Source organism: Dipodomys merriami, unplaced genomic scaffold (genome assembly GCF_024711535.1).
Source record: "Dipodomys merriami isolate MVZ:Mamm:240054 unplaced genomic scaffold, mDipMer1.0.p SCAF_1, whole genome shotgun sequence".
In the NCBI taxonomy this organism is placed as follows: Eukaryota; Metazoa; Chordata; class Mammalia; order Rodentia; family Heteromyidae; genus Dipodomys; species Dipodomys merriami.
In genome coordinates this window covers 52691927-52707584 of record NW_027202270.1, presented here as the reverse complement: position 1 = coordinate 52707584, position 15658 = coordinate 52691927, and the positions used below count along the sequence as shown (strand labels likewise).

The 15658-nt window shown below is 34.9% G+C and overlaps 1 protein-coding gene across 12 annotated transcripts in view; it reads left to right on the top strand.

Annotated features, from left to right (window-relative positions):
* Nucleotides 1-15658, top strand: part of Slc4a10 (solute carrier family 4 member 10) — a 446328-nt gene that overhangs the window by 373669 nt on the left and 57001 nt on the right. For all 12 annotated transcript variants that reach the window (XM_070021992.1, XM_070021977.1, XM_070022002.1 and 9 more), the window contains 5 exons: nucleotides 4233-4379; nucleotides 7000-7100; nucleotides 10394-10568; nucleotides 11153-11286; nucleotides 11663-11908. In XM_070021992.1, the coding sequence (XP_069878093.1) occupies nucleotides 4233-4379; nucleotides 7000-7100; nucleotides 10394-10568; nucleotides 11153-11286; nucleotides 11663-11908 (803 nt within the window). The remainder of the gene's footprint in view (nucleotides 1-4232; nucleotides 4380-6999; nucleotides 7101-10393; nucleotides 10569-11152; nucleotides 11287-11662; nucleotides 11909-15658) is intronic.

Sequence of the window (15658 nt, the reverse complement as noted above, 5' to 3'; positions counted from 1 at the left end):
AGCTATCAAGAACAGGTGTCTATTTTGTTCTATCATGACATGTGAATAGGAAAATATTCCTTTTGTTTGAGAAAAAATCAGGGAAAGCTTTTCTGAAAAGTCAGATATTAGAATCATAGTGTTATGTAAATTAGACAGAGAAGAATGAAGAGCTCTATAATGTAAATTATTGAGGAAATTGACGATAGGAAAACAATAGTAAGTATTGCTTATAGCATAAAAATCAAACAATAATATCTCTTTGAAGAACATTAAAAATAGGGAATCTGCTTTGTTAAAAGAAATCTGGGCATCCATCTATTTAAATTAGGGAATAGGATCATGTCATCTCTTGAAATTATTTTTTGGTTAAATGAGATAATATTAAGGGAGATTGCAAGAGAGTTACTACTAGCAGAAAAAGAAAAAGGAGTCCTTCAGGATTAAGGAAATTTGAAAATGTTTTTCTTTTCTTTCTTGGTTTTTGGGGGGAAGGGGTAGTGATGGGGATTAAACTCAAAGCCATGTATTAGGCACTCTACCAATTGAGCCACAGCTCTAGACTCTGTTTATGTTGTTTATTTTTGTGGTAGGATCTCATTTTATGCTTGCATTGACATGGACAATGATCCTCCTATTTGTACTTCCTTGGGTCACTGGAAATGACAGGCACATGCCTTTATAACCAGTTTTTGAGTGAGATAAAGTGTCGGAAACTTTGACCTGGGTTGGCCTCAAACCATGATCTCTAGAAGCTATGATTATAAAATCGATCCATGAGACCCAGTAATATTTGCAATTCTAAAGTGTTTAGATTAGGAAGTTTCTGAGACCATGTGAAGATCTTTAGAAGGGGATATTCTAGCCATAAAATCAGTAGTTTATACAATGAAAATCCATGTTTTTAATGTTTAAAATGAACTATCTCTGACCAACTCTAGACCATTAAGTATATTTATATTTTAAACCATTAAATATCTTTATATTTTTATATTACCCTCAGCAAAGTGTATATTTATCACACCAATGATATTTTATAAAGTGCTCCTAGATGGTAAGTTGAGTAACAGTCTTTTAAAATGATCATTATCACTTTGTCAGCAGTTTAGACTGGCTGTCAAACCAGAAACAGAAACAAATGGTCTAAAATAGAATAGAATATTTGAATGCAGAATCCTGGACATTTGGGACTATTTGGTCACTTTAGTATAAAGTAGGATAAAGGAAAATATACGAATCTCCAAAATCATACATTTGTCTTATGTAAACACAATAACATTTCAAAAATATTCTCATTACTTTTAGTATAAATTAGTTGTACTTGTTTATTCTTGTTTTTCCTTTACTATGTGGAGATTATCATTCTCATGCATGTCCATCAGGAACTGTTAGGTTATACTGCAAGAATAACCAAAAAATTTTAGGACAGAGAAGAGCAAATGAATCCCCATTACAAGCTAGCAGAAAAGAGGCTGTGCTTGCTAGTCACTTAGCTGCTTTGGTTCATTGAGGCTTAGATTGGACCTGTGGTTTTAGTCAGTAGGCTCACCAAAGGTAATATGATCACCATACACAATGTTCATATCCTGTACATTGAACACTGAGCCTGAACCTCATCCAAATGGTAAAGAAGACAAAAATGTACATATCCATGGGTCTCCAAGAGGACCTAGAATATCTGAACAGCTTAATTAACTTGTGTGTAAGTTTGTTTTTAGGTATAAAAAAAACTTAATTTTTTAAAATATAATTTTATTGTTATTATTAAGGTGTTGTAAAGAAGGATTATCATTTCACAATTCAGGTAATGCATAATTTCTCTTTTGGACAATGTCACCCCTTCCTTCACTTTCTCCCCACTTTCCCCCTACTGTCCTTGCCCACAATTTGCATAGTTCATTTTCCATATAATATACACTGAATACATGATTGCATTTGTTCACTCTTCCTCCATTCCTTTCTATGCCCTCCTATGTACTCCCCCCAACAAGCGCAAAAAGAACAAAAGCAACAATACACACACACACACACACACACACACACACACACACACACACACACACACATCCTACTACTGCCATTACCACCACCACAGGCATAAATAATCCATGTTTCTGTTTCCTAGAATTTGTTTTGATAAATAGTATTTCACAAGTTCGGGAGAGTTATGTCTTTTGCCTACTCCCCTGCTGGTATCTTCCTTTGGTCTGTTTGTATGTGAATGCCTGGTGTTGTGTGTAGGCTATCATGTCCAGTTGTATTTTGATCTAGCTTTTACATATGAGAGAATACACATGCTGTTTGTGCCTTTGAGCTTGGCTTACATCATTTAACTTGATTTGTTTTGGGTCCATCCATTTCCTTGAAAACATCTTATTCTTTCTAATGGATGAGTAAAATTCCATTGTGTGGATGTACTAAATTTTTGGGATCCACTTGTCTACTCTAGGGCATGTGTGCTGAAAACTCATTTCATATGGAAATATACCTTCTTCACGATATAAATGCATGCCTTGTATGTTCCTCCACCATGGTATAACCCCTGCTTTTACTGTATTTGATGTTGGTATAATTTGTGGAGGGGAAGGGAAAAAACAAATCGTTTAAATAGGGATACAGGTGGACCCATTGCAACAATGAGATGTACAAGTTCTTATGTCAAAAAATGAACTTTACAACTTTGGCCGTGGTTGGGGGGGCAGGAGGTGGGAGATGGGAAGGGATAGGAAGGGAAACAAAGGAGGAGGCAACAATGCTTGATAAGAAATGTACTCATTATCTTGCCCATGTAATTGTAACCCCTCTATATGGTATTTTCACAATTAAAAATAAATACATACATGCCCATATTAACTGAAATACTAATTTTAACACTATTTCCAAAATGGAAACAAATATTAATGCTTTTTAGTACTATTGAACCTAAGCTGGCCTCAGACTTCCCAAGAGCTAGGATTACAAATGTGTTCCACAATGCTTGGTTTAAAAACCAGCTTAAATTTTTTTTTAAAGTTTTTTGTTTTCTGTTTTGGTTTTTTGGTTTTTGTTTTGTTTTGTTTTGTTTTGTTTTTGGTCAGTTGTGGGGCTTGAACTGTAGGACTGGGCGCTGTCCCTGAGCTCTTCAGCTTAAGGCTAGCACTCTACCACTTGAGCCACAGTGCCACTTCCGGCCTTTTCTGCTTATGTGGTGCTGAGGAATTGAACCCAGGGCCTCATGCATGTGAAGCAAGCACTCTACTGCTGACCACCTTCCCAGCCCCCAGCTTTTAAAAAAAATGTGCTTTTTAATTTTCAAAATAGTGAACAGAGGGGTTACAGTTACATGGGTAAGGTAATGAGTACATTTCCTGTTAAACATTGTTACCTCCTCCTTTGTTTTTCCCCTACAATCCCTTCCCTCCCCACCTCTCCAACTCCTCCCCACAAGTTATAAAGTGTGTTTTCAACATAGTGTCTTGTACATCTTATTGTTACAATGGGTCACCCTTTATCCCTATTTAAGCATTTTGTTTTTCCCTTCCCCTCCCCACCTCTCCAACTCCTCCCCACAAGTTATAAAGTGTGTTTTCAACATAGTGTCTTGTACATCTTATTGTTACAATGGGTCACCCTTTATCCCTATTTAAGCATTTTGTTTTTCCCTTCCCCTCCCCAAATTAGGAAAGTATATATACAAGATGCAGGGTACCAGAATCAAATACAGTGAAAACAGGAGTTATACCATGGGGAGGGGGGAGAGCATACAAAAGAAACAAAAAAAAAAATCACATAGTATATTATAAGTACATTAAAAACAATAGCAAGAAAGAAAAAAACCCCAAATAGACCAACTTAATTTTTTTAAAAACTCTTTAAAATTCATTTTTGCATGCCTGGATTCATGCCATAAATAATTTATAATATATTTTGATCTCTATCTTTAATCAAAGACTTCCTCCAGAATGTTTTTATCTATCCAATGCATAAATAACTTCTGTATAGCTTTAAGAATTAATTATTTTGTAAAGGGCTTCATTTCATTCTCCTTTCCCTTTTTCTGATTCCTTGCCTCCAGAAATTACCAGTCATTCTAGCATTCAAACAAAACAATCTGTACAGATACACAAAGTAAACTATAATTTTTACATTACAAACTTCTTTAGAATGAGAGCTGTCTATTCAAAACACTAACATCACATGGGAGAAATGTGGGAAATACTGAAGACATTAAGATATTTAAAAACCTACAAACAGTATTTGTCTTCCTGTCATAGGTGTTCCATGATGTCGCTTACAAAGCTAAAGATCGTAATGACTTGGTGTCAGGGATTGATGAGTTTCTGGATCAGGTCACTGTTCTCCCTCCTGGGGAGTGGGACCCCAGCATTCGAATAGAGCCTCCCAAGAACGTTCCTTCCCAGGTATGTATATTAAAAAAAAACAATCTAGTCAGGCACCAGTGGCTCACACCTGTAATCCTAGCTACTCAAGAGGCTAAGACCTGAGGATCATGGTTCCAAGATGGCTTGGGCAGGAAAGTCCATGAGACTCATCTCCAATAAATTACTCAGAAAAAGCTGGAAGTAGCACATGGCTCAAGTGGTAGAGTGCTAGCCTTGAGCACAAAGAAGCTTAGAGACAATGCACCAGGATAGAAAAAAAATCTTTAAAATTCTATTTTATTGTCTTCAAATACATATACTGAAATTGTAGAAATAGTAGAGGCCATTAGAAAGATTCAAAAGACTTGTGTTATTAATGAGAAGAGAAGAAATGAGAAGCCTGAATTTACAAACTCTTGTTTGGAACACACATTTCCCTGAGAAGTTTGGCATTTTGGTCCTAAACCACAAAATAAATCTCATGTACCTGGGAAAACTTTAGCCCTCCCCCCAAAAAAAGAAATCCCACTGGAGAAAAATAATAGCCATGTAGAAGATGGACTGAGATAAAGCCTATTCTCATTGTGATAAGAAAACTTAAAGGCATATTTTAATTATATTATGTAGAAAATTCCATGTTACTGATCACAGTGAAAACTGGCAAGAACTAATATTACAATTATTACATTTGCAGTGTTTTTATGTAGATACATAGTATAAAAATGTAAAACGCATCCCAGCCTTGGTGGCTCATGACTGTAATACTCAGGAAGCTGAGATCTGAGGATTTGAAGCCAGCCTAGGCAGGAGAGTCTATGAGACTCTTATCTTCATTTAGCCATCTAAAAACTGGTAGTGGGGCTGTGACCTAAAGTGGTAAAGCAAAAAGAGCTCAGAGACACCTTCCAGGCCCTCCAGTTCAAGCCCCATCACTGACAAAAAAGAAAACAAAAACAAAGAACAAAAAACAAACAAACAAAAATCTTAAACTCTGCCTATGAAAAGTAACTGAATATTTTATCCATGAGATATTCCTGAAAGAGAAAAATAAAGTGTTGCTATTGTTTGAATCCATTTTCTTATTGAAGAGCTGACTGTTGAGATTGGTAGCCAAATGTTTGCAAAGCAATCCCATCAATTTGCCACCTCTGCTTCTACTAAACTGCCTTCTATAATCCTCACCATAGAGGATTATTTAGACTTTCTTTCAGACCTTAATCCTGTGAATTCCAGTCTGGTGTAAACATTGTTCTGAAGTGACAACCCTGAACTTAGTAGAGTTTCTGATCAGTCATAGGTGGGAAATCAATTGAAGCAACACTCCGTTATGCGTACTTAGAAAGGTTGTGTCAATGTCAATTATCCCTATGGGATAATTATCCCTATGGGATAATTTTTTGAAATATACAAATCACAGAATTTTGAAGACTTGTTCCTTTTAGTTAAAAGGATAACCAGTCACCTCAAGGAATAATCCTGAAAATAAATATTTATTAGACTTTTGTGTCAGTAATTATAATCACTTGTACTACCCTTAACATAGTTTCTCTCATGCTGTGCACTCTCTTGTCAAAGTTCTATCTGTTCAAAATTCTGTACTATCCTTTTAAATGCATTCAAAGACAGTGAACTCTCACATCACCATAGGTAGCATTACGTAGTAGCTTTCGGATTTTTTTTTTCAAAAATCCTTGTCACTGACAAAAGTGGGTGGAATAACTCTAAGAGAAAATAACAGTTACATAAACTTCAGTTAATTTGCCATGGGTTCAATTAGAAGCTTCCTTTTGCCATAGTATTTCTGTCTATGAGTCACCGAGACTTATAAATTATTTCTTGGGTAGGAAGATGTGAGATGGATTATAGAGGGGAAATAGCTTAAAAATAGTGGGTAATTTTCTTCCTTGCTACTTACATTGTAGAATTGGCACTGTTGTTACCCTAATAAAGGGCCCAAAAAAAAGCTTACTGAAGTTTCAGGAAACTACATTACATAATACCCGAGAGGTCAAACAGACAATACGAAACCTGGATTTTTAGCCACTCTGCATATTGATTACTTCAAGAGAAAAAAAAACAAATTATTGTTATTTAAAATTAATACCAGACCCAAAGAAACATAGGTCCCATGGTTTCCTTTATTTGCAATAAAGAGTATACATCTAGTATAATCTTAGCAGATGAGCAGAATAGTTCAATAGCTACATACATATGACCAAATAAGATAATGCTGAGCAAAATGAACTTCAAGACATGGAGACTAGACACTTCTCTTTGTTGTTATTGTTTTTAATGTACTATGTGATTTCTTATTTCTTTTGTATGTTTTTCTCCCTATGCTATATCCCCTGTTGTCACTGTATTTGATTTTGGTACCCTGGTATTGTATATATGTTTATCTGAATTAGGGAAGGGAAGGGGAACAACAGAATGGCGAGATGAAGGACAAGAAGAGAACCAATGCAACAGTGATATTCACAAGACAATATGTTGGAAACGACCTTTACAATTTTGGAGGGGATTGGGGGAAAGGAAAGTGGGAGAAAAATGAGGGAAGGGGTAACGAGTTTGACAAGTAATGTACTTGTTACTTACGTAACTGTAACCCGTCTGTACGTCACCTTGACAATAAAAAAAGCAACAATGAAACTTCCTGCAGGAGAAGAGAAAGATTCCTACTGTACCCAATGGAACAGCAGCTCATGGGGAAGCCGAACCCCACGGAGGCCATAGTGGACCTGAGTTAGAGCGAACTGGAAGGTTAGTGAAAATCACTTCTGTGGGACTTCAAGGACCAGATGACATCTCATGATTGTCTGTCACGAATAGCTATTTTGAGATCTAGTTAATTCCACACTTTTAACACTACTCTTTGAGATTGAAAATGTCAATTAATTTGATCTCTCTGAAGTAATACTGATTGTCATTACTGTTAAACCAGAACAATGGATACACCAGTCCATTTTTATATTCTCTAGTCTAGTCTTTCATTTTGCTGTACCTAAGATGTATTGATAGACTTTCAGACTGAATGTGGAAATTGTCAATAGACTCTTCTAAAAGAGCCTTTTGAAAGCTTCACGTTCAGGATGGGAATAAAACTAAATACCAAGGAACTCAGGACTGTGGACTTTATCTCATTAAGTGCAAGTAGGATGTATATAATGGTAGTTTTTATTATTATGCCTGTGATTTGAAAGAACTATACAATCTATTTTTCTAATCACACATCTTTGAAGAGATGAAAGCTTCAATTTATTTCATAAAATGGTTCTTTATGTTTTTTTGACAGCTTGTCTCTCTCCAAGCAATGTGTGAGCAGAAAATCAGAAACCCTTGGGTGGGTCTCTCTTCAGGGAATTTGTGTGTACAGCTTCCATCATAATTAAAGGCAATTGCAAGGCTTTGCAGGATTGGTTCTCCCATACCCCCAGGCCATTTCCTATACTTCAGCCTTTGTGTCCTCTAAACTGACTTTCCAGTTCCTGACAACTCTGCATTTTAATTCACCTGTGGTTTTCCCCCTCCTCCCTTGATCTATGTTTGTCTCTGAGGAATTATCCTTTAACATCTTCCTCAGGTTTGATACCTAATTTGAGATGATTGAATTTTTTCCTTTTCCTTTCACTGGAAGCTTTGTTAATCATTCTGTTCTGTTTTCATACTCTCAAATACAGTCCTTTATTTTATTAATTGTAGTTTTATTTAAGTTACTGTACAGTTGACAAATCAGTTTATAAGTGCCATGCATCCTGATCAGTGTCACCCCTTTCATCATTCTCCCCCATCCCTCTCATCTCAACGTCTCCCTTAATTTATTTTAGTTTTGTAGGAAATGCATTGAATATCATGACTGCATTCTCATCTCCCCTTCCTTTCTTCATTCACTTGTCTACCTTATTTTTTTGTGGGTTTTGGTTTTTTTCTTTCTCTCTCAGGTATAACATGCCACATAGCTTAGTTTTTTTTTTTCGAGTTCACTTTTCCTTACTGCTTCCTAAATCCTCCCAGGTCACCAATATCCGGTATCTTCGCTTCTCCAGAGTTCTTCCACAGATTCTGTTGCTGACATGACTTGAAGTATCCATTACTCATCTGCTCTCCTGGAATTGCTGGTGTACATCTGGGCTGCTCTTGCACTGTTCTCTGTAATGATCTCCCACTTCTGGATTTAGATTTTTACTGCTAAAGGCACATTTATTACACAGTTATATAACAGCTATTCAGATTAATGTGTGCTCTAATAGGTAATTAATTAGAAAGCTGTGGTCTAATCAAAATTATGAATATTAATTACTAATAAATAGTTCATAACCACCTCAAATTCCTCTTGGGATCAGGTGGGATATAATCAGAAATAAATACATATGCTAATATAGTCAATAGGTTTTGAATTGTGACTTCAACAAGGTAACGTTTTATTCAGAAACAAAAATCATTCAACAATAAAAATTCACATGTGCCAAACACAAGTAGAGGAACCCAAGGTGAGCTGTGTGTATATATGACTTTCACAGGTTCTCTGCAAGTGTCTCTGAGTTTCAAATGTCTTCTTTTTTCAATTCAAATTTCATTCTCAATCCTTCACGGAGGAAGCAATGGCTAGAGAAAATGGATTCTACATTCTTAAAAGATCTCTGTTAATATTAGCTAGTATGTTTATATTGGACAAGAGAAATTTTAAAAGTAATTTTTTTTTACTCTGAATATATACATCTTTCAAGAGCAGCTGGAATTTAGTTCTCTAGAGAACTAAGACTTCCAAATGATTACACCTATTCATAATATAAATAATAAAGATTTAACATTTTTATATGTACAACTAAAGAATATTCAGCACACAGCCAGAACTTTAACTGGTGCATAGTAGGTTTTCAGTTTTTGTTTTGTGATTTTTTTTTCTTGAGACAGAATTTGCAATGTAGCCTGGAACTCATAATATGAAACTAGTCTAGCCTCTAACTTGCAAGTCTCAGCTTGGATTATGGTTTTGTGACACTACATCTAATTTAATAATATAAATTTTGACCATTAACATTTATGTAGAAACATCACTGTAATCTTATTCACTTTAATATAACATTTATTTCATGAAATAGAAAGGATTTTCAAGTCAATCATTAAGTCTAAATATTATGATGTGATCAGAGAATTAGAATACCTGTTTACTAATGTTCTCATTTTTAATAGATTACAAAAATTCATCTTCAAATTTTAACATCATTCTACAATTTAATAATGGCCCAACAGTTCTTCTAAATGTTTCTATGTATTTTTTAACTTATTTGGACTAAATAGATTATTCCAAAGAAGGTCATAATTATCTTGTGAAGGATGGGTGTTAGAATATATTTAGGCAATAGTGGATCAAAATTATACTTTAGTTTGGTTATTATAAGGTCAATCTCCTAGCTTTCTAAAAATTAAGAGCCTGGAGTCTTAATGAAGCATTGCTGCTATTTATAAGGTCCATTTAGATGTCTGTTTGGAGCAATATGGGATAAGGAAAAAAATTTGGGGGGGGAGAGGGAGTAGGCAACTAGAGACATGGTTAAACACTGCCTTTTTCTCTCTAGGGTGATGTGATATTCACTATTGACATGTACAAAAGACATTAATCCCTCCCTTCCCTTACTTCCTGCTATGCTAAATGAGTGTAAACAATTAGAAACTACTGGCAATGATTGAGGGGCATGGTAGGTGTAAGTTTAGGATCGTAGCTTGATATAGAAATGGCAGAGAGATTAGAAGATTCCTTAAATCTCCTTAATTTCAAATTTCCTTAAATTTCAAATTTGGTGGATGAACGGCTCTGAACCTTGTTTGAGAGAACCTGAGGTTTTGTTTTGTTTTGTTTTTAGTTGTTGGCATGAACACAGTGGTACAAATCCATCCCTGTAGCTCACTGTGATACAATGTAGCAGGTTAATGTGGGTCTCACCTCTGCTGATGGAAAACCTAGACTGTGACCTGGCAACAGAGCAAATGAGCATTTTGGTTTATGTGTTTTTTTATATTTGGGTTTCACTATTGTGTTTCCCCCCATGTCTTAGGATTTTTGGGGGACTTATTTTAGATATCAAAAGAAAAGCTCCATTCTTCTGGAGTGACTTCAGAGATGCTTTCAGCCTGCAGTGCTTAGCATCTTTTCTGTTTCTCTACTGCGCGTGTATGTCTCCTGTCATCACATTTGGAGGACTGCTGGGAGAAGCAACGGAAGGTCGTATAGTATGTATTATACTTTTCTCTGTACTTTGAAGCTTTATCTGCTTTTAACTTTTATAGTTAAATAAGTGAGCATTTGACTTCAGGTTTTGAAGATTTGATATATGGTCTGACAAAGAAATTTCATATGGGTTTCCTGGATGGCTAATGAAACTGGGAATCTGGAAATGGGATGTCTCAAAACAGTTTATTCCTGAGCTTTGTACAAGTTCTGCCATCATCTATTCCCTCTCACCCTGATTCTAGGCATGTTTTAGACTATGGTTCTTCTTACCTTACCAGAAGAAATTTCCTTGTATTTGAGACATGTTATTGTTTAGACACTAATCCTGAACATATCTAAACTTTTTCTAAGACAATAGAATCAGGTGCAACCAGAAGGTGTTAAGGAGACTTCTCATTTGCCCATTCATTTTCTGTCCACCATTGGCCCATTTCTCATGTTAATTCCCTACATCCTGAGAAGTGTTGTTAAGACATTTTCCAGTGGAGTAGAAAGTGCATCTCAGTGTATTTTAAGCATGTTCTCCCCTATTACAATGGTTGTCTATCCAGCTTATGTAACAGTACAATTTATATTTCTACAGAGTGCAATTGAATCTCTCTTTGGAGCATCTATGACTGGGATAGCCTATTCTCTCTTTGGTGGACAGCCTCTTACCATATTAGGCAGTACAGGACCAGTTTTGGTGTTCGAAAAGATTTTGTTTAAGTTTTGCAAGTAAGTGTTATATTCATTTGGCTTTTAGCCCTTTTCTTTGTCTTTTCTGTGTTTATTCCCCTCCTGGAAGAGGGAAAAGTAGGTGGTTTGATTCAGTTTTGTCATTCTTTTTTCTTCATGAAGATGAAGAAAGAGCTAAAGATTGGTGTATATTGTTATATAATATCTGTTTTAAAATTAAGATGAAGTTCTAAACACTGAAAAATCTCTTAGTTTTGTCTACTTAGGATATCCAATTCACAGTCTTGATTTTAAATACTCATGGAATGTGAAGGATATTGACAAACTTCCTGAGTTAGGCTTATCTTCACTTATTTAAAATGGAGGCAGATCTGTAAAATGACCTTCTTTCTACTCTCTTTCCTTTTCCTCCTAGAGAATATGGGCTGTCATACCTATCTTTACGAGCCAGCATTGGACTTTGGACTGCAACGCTATGTATTATTCTTGTGGCTACAGATGCAAGTTCCCTTGTCTGCTACATCACCAGGTTTACTGAAGAAGCTTTTGCTTCGCTTATTTGCATCATTTTTATTTATGAGGCCTTGGAGAAGTTGTTTGAACTCAGTGAAGCATATCCAATCAACATGCATAATGATTTGGAACTGCTGACCCAATACTCGTAAGTACAACTTCCCCTCCTGGCTTCAGGTCTTTTCTTTATACAAATAATGCTATTGTTAAAAGAAATATGAAGAAGTACTCTGCAAAGAGTGTGCCTTAAATTGATTCATGACCTACATCCTGAATTTTCAAAACTGAATAGGATTTTTAAAGTCATCTAATCAGTCAGGCATCTGATTCTCATTATACAATCTCTGCCAAGAATATATTTCTAAATCTCTATTTTTCAAGTTTTACTTAAAATAAGTAGCTAATGGATCAGGGCAATTTTAATGTGTATTGGTTTTGCTTTTGCAAATGATAAATTTTATTTTTGTCTTTCTTAAGATCTTTTCAGTTTACTAAAATTCAAAGAAACATAGTAATGAAAATATAAGATTGTAGATTTAAAGCAGTGAGAGAAACTGAATCTAAATTGTATAGACTGATGTTTGAAAGTATTATAAAAACATGAATGAAAGCACTGAATTTAAATTTGATTTTGCTTTTAGAATATGTGACAAGATATAAATATTAGTATGTTAGTTGTTGCAAGTTTATTTTATTGTTCAGAATTAATAATGGGATTGGATTTATTGTTCTTTCATAAACATAAGCAGTTGAAGATTTCTCTGAGGATGCATCTGTAGAGTATATGTGGCTATTGCAACTGACTTTTATTTAATTTTAAGATTCTTTGATTGCACCTTTGCATAGATTTTTATATAGCAAGTGCATGAATATATTCTTTACAAAACAATTATGACTTCTGCATCAACTTCCAAGGCTTTTCCTATAAATAGCTCTATGACCTCAAATCCTTTAAAGCATTCCTTACTATTAGAGGTTGATAAGAGGAGTGTTGGATCTGAGCTTGCAAGAGAATGCTATAGCACTGCATTAGATTACACAGTTCTTAGATTCAAGGTTTGAATAAGGTTTCTGTAGGAAGTAACATAGAATTAAGAAATACAACAACAACAATAGGGGTTAGGAAGGAGCTAAAGAATTGGGCAAGAAGGTATTTCAGACAGAGAGCATGCAAAGGCCTGGATATAGAAGATTCATTAAAGCTTTGTAATATTTGTCTGAAGTCAGATGGATAGTGGTAAAACAAGAAATGAAACCAGGTTTTATTACTTTGATGCCAGTTTTAGAATGGCAATGAATATAAATAAACTCTTCAAAGGAAACGAGGTAGAACAAATATAAGGAATAAAAGCTGAAAATTTTGTTTGAAGTGGTAGGAAGACACCACTTGCCTGCCCTTTTCACTGTTCTGCCAGCCTTAGTGGCAGATTCTTAGATATTTCAGAGTGAGGGACACAGTTGAATGATGTACAAAGGTAAAAGTCTGGAAAAGGAAGACTTAAGTGCAAGGTAACGTTCATAGTATTATGGTGGAACAGTGAAAAAAGTTTGCAAGTCAGCAGAAGGATAAAAGGAAGGGAGGGAAAGAGGAAGGATAGTAGGAGGGGCAAAGGAAGGGAAAAGGAGAAGAAGGAAAGAAGGAAAGAAAGAAGGAAAGATGTTATAAGATGAGTCAGTAATAGAAAGCAAGAGACAAGACTGAGTCAAGAAGTCTACAGAGGAAAAGACAGATTGGTTGGGGAAAGTATTTGTAAAAGATCCTTGATAACATAAGGAAACACACTGGATTTTGAGAAGCCAGTGTATGGAAATATTAAAAAGGGAGTAGGTGGAAAAGAAAGGAAAAGAGAATATATAGGGCATTCTGGTGTCCAATGAAGGGGACAATGAGGTCACCAGGACAATTTTTGATAGAAAAGTTAAATGTACTTCAAAATAAGCAAATAAGCAGAGGGAAGAAAGCTATAATGATGATGGAGAGACATAAGCATGGAATTGAAGATTTCCAGATGTGAGACACATAGTGAGATTAAGTAAAACAGATGAGAAGAGGGTAATTTGAGAGCTGCAAGTGTCCATAATCCCTCCCTATCATGCTGATCAGATAGGAGTGGCTCAGATCTTCACTTTCTCTGCTTCTTAAAATGGATCTTCACAAGGTCATTTTTCTTGGAAAACTGTAGTACCTAAATATGAATTACTTGCAGAGTGAGCATGAATGCGTGGTGATCACCATGTCCTCACAGCTTGTGTGTCCTCCACTGAAATTAGGGAGTGGGAATAGTAGAAAAACTGGTTCAGCCTGATAGATGGTGGGGTTTTTGTGTCCTCTGCTACCTGAAATGAGTGTAACAGGAGCTAGCAAGTCTTCCTGGGACATGTAGGGCTGACCAACTACTGCACTGGCTCCTCACTGTGGTTTTTACACTATGATGGCCTGGCTTCTTAGAAGGACACAGTAGCATGTTTTCTCTCATTTGTTGAAATCTATTTATTAATTTCCAGATTTTATACATGTCTGTGATCAAGTAGAGCTATTACATTTTGGAAACAGAAAATCAATATCTTATGTTTTATATATAAAGTATATGTTTACTAATGTTCTGTTTGTAATGTTTATTACAGAAAATTAATTAGTATCTGGTAATAACTATTTTAGTGTTTTATATAATCTCATGCTTTTACACAAAACATGACTGTGCTTCATGAAGCTCAAGTGAAACTTGTGTGGTTTTCTTGTTGTAGTGTTTGTGATCATATTAATCATTATATTAATTCTTGCCTAAAGTTTTCAGCTTGAGATGTTGCTGTCCTTGTGCTAACACAGATTTTATTAGAAAAAAATTTTAGAAAGTATATATCCTATACATACTATATTTAAGATTGTGGATTTGCAAAATTAAAATAATTATATTTGCATATATGCCATTTATACCATATATTTTGTTCAGTGGAAAACATTGGGAAATAGCCATTATTCTCAGAATCTACAATTCAGATATTCTTTGTACTTCTATCTACTATATGAAGATTTGCTTCAATTCATAGTTTACCAACTAAATTATAAAATGTCTGTCATTATTTATTATTAATTGTGCCAAGAGCAAGTGATAAGATAATCTATGTAGTTTTGAATATATATATGTATATGAAATCTCCAGATGATCAAACTGAATATGTCAAGTTAGCAATAAGTAATGAGTTTGAGGGAATAATTTTTTCTTGGTTGATTTGATTTTAAGTAATGGCAAAAATAGAATAAAATGTGCTGCTTATGTAAGATAAAATATTTCTTCAAAGTATAATAATAATCTAAACTTCTGAAAGACAGCTACTTAAAGAGAGATAAGAACACACTCTTGCAAATAGTTGGACCAAAGCAAAGTGTAGAGTCTGAGTATGTAGTTGTCCATATATATGTAGACACAAGTTAAGTCAAATATAGCAATTGTGAAGCTGCTGAATAAATGATCTCACTATGAAGTGATGAGAAAATGTTTTGTTTTTTGATTTTTGAAACTAGTTTTGTTTACTCCAGCACTTTCTCTAGTACTCTATGCAACCTGTGGTAGTGTGTGGTCTGTTTTGAATAATTGGTAATGACTGACATGATACTCAATGTCATTTTTTTCAATGCCTCAACTAAATTTCCATCTCCTTTATGTTAGAAACCATGCTCTAACTTTATTTCTAATGAAGCTAACATCATATACAGACATGGTCAAGTGACCCTTACTACTTAGTGATTAACAACTGAACATGTTGTAAAATAATGGACATCACCCAAGCACATAAAGACAACTGTGCTTGTTTCCATGGTCTTTACTACTATTCTTAAGATTTCATCTAGAAATTTTGGGAAATAAAGATATATTGTAAAGATCTTTATATTGTATGA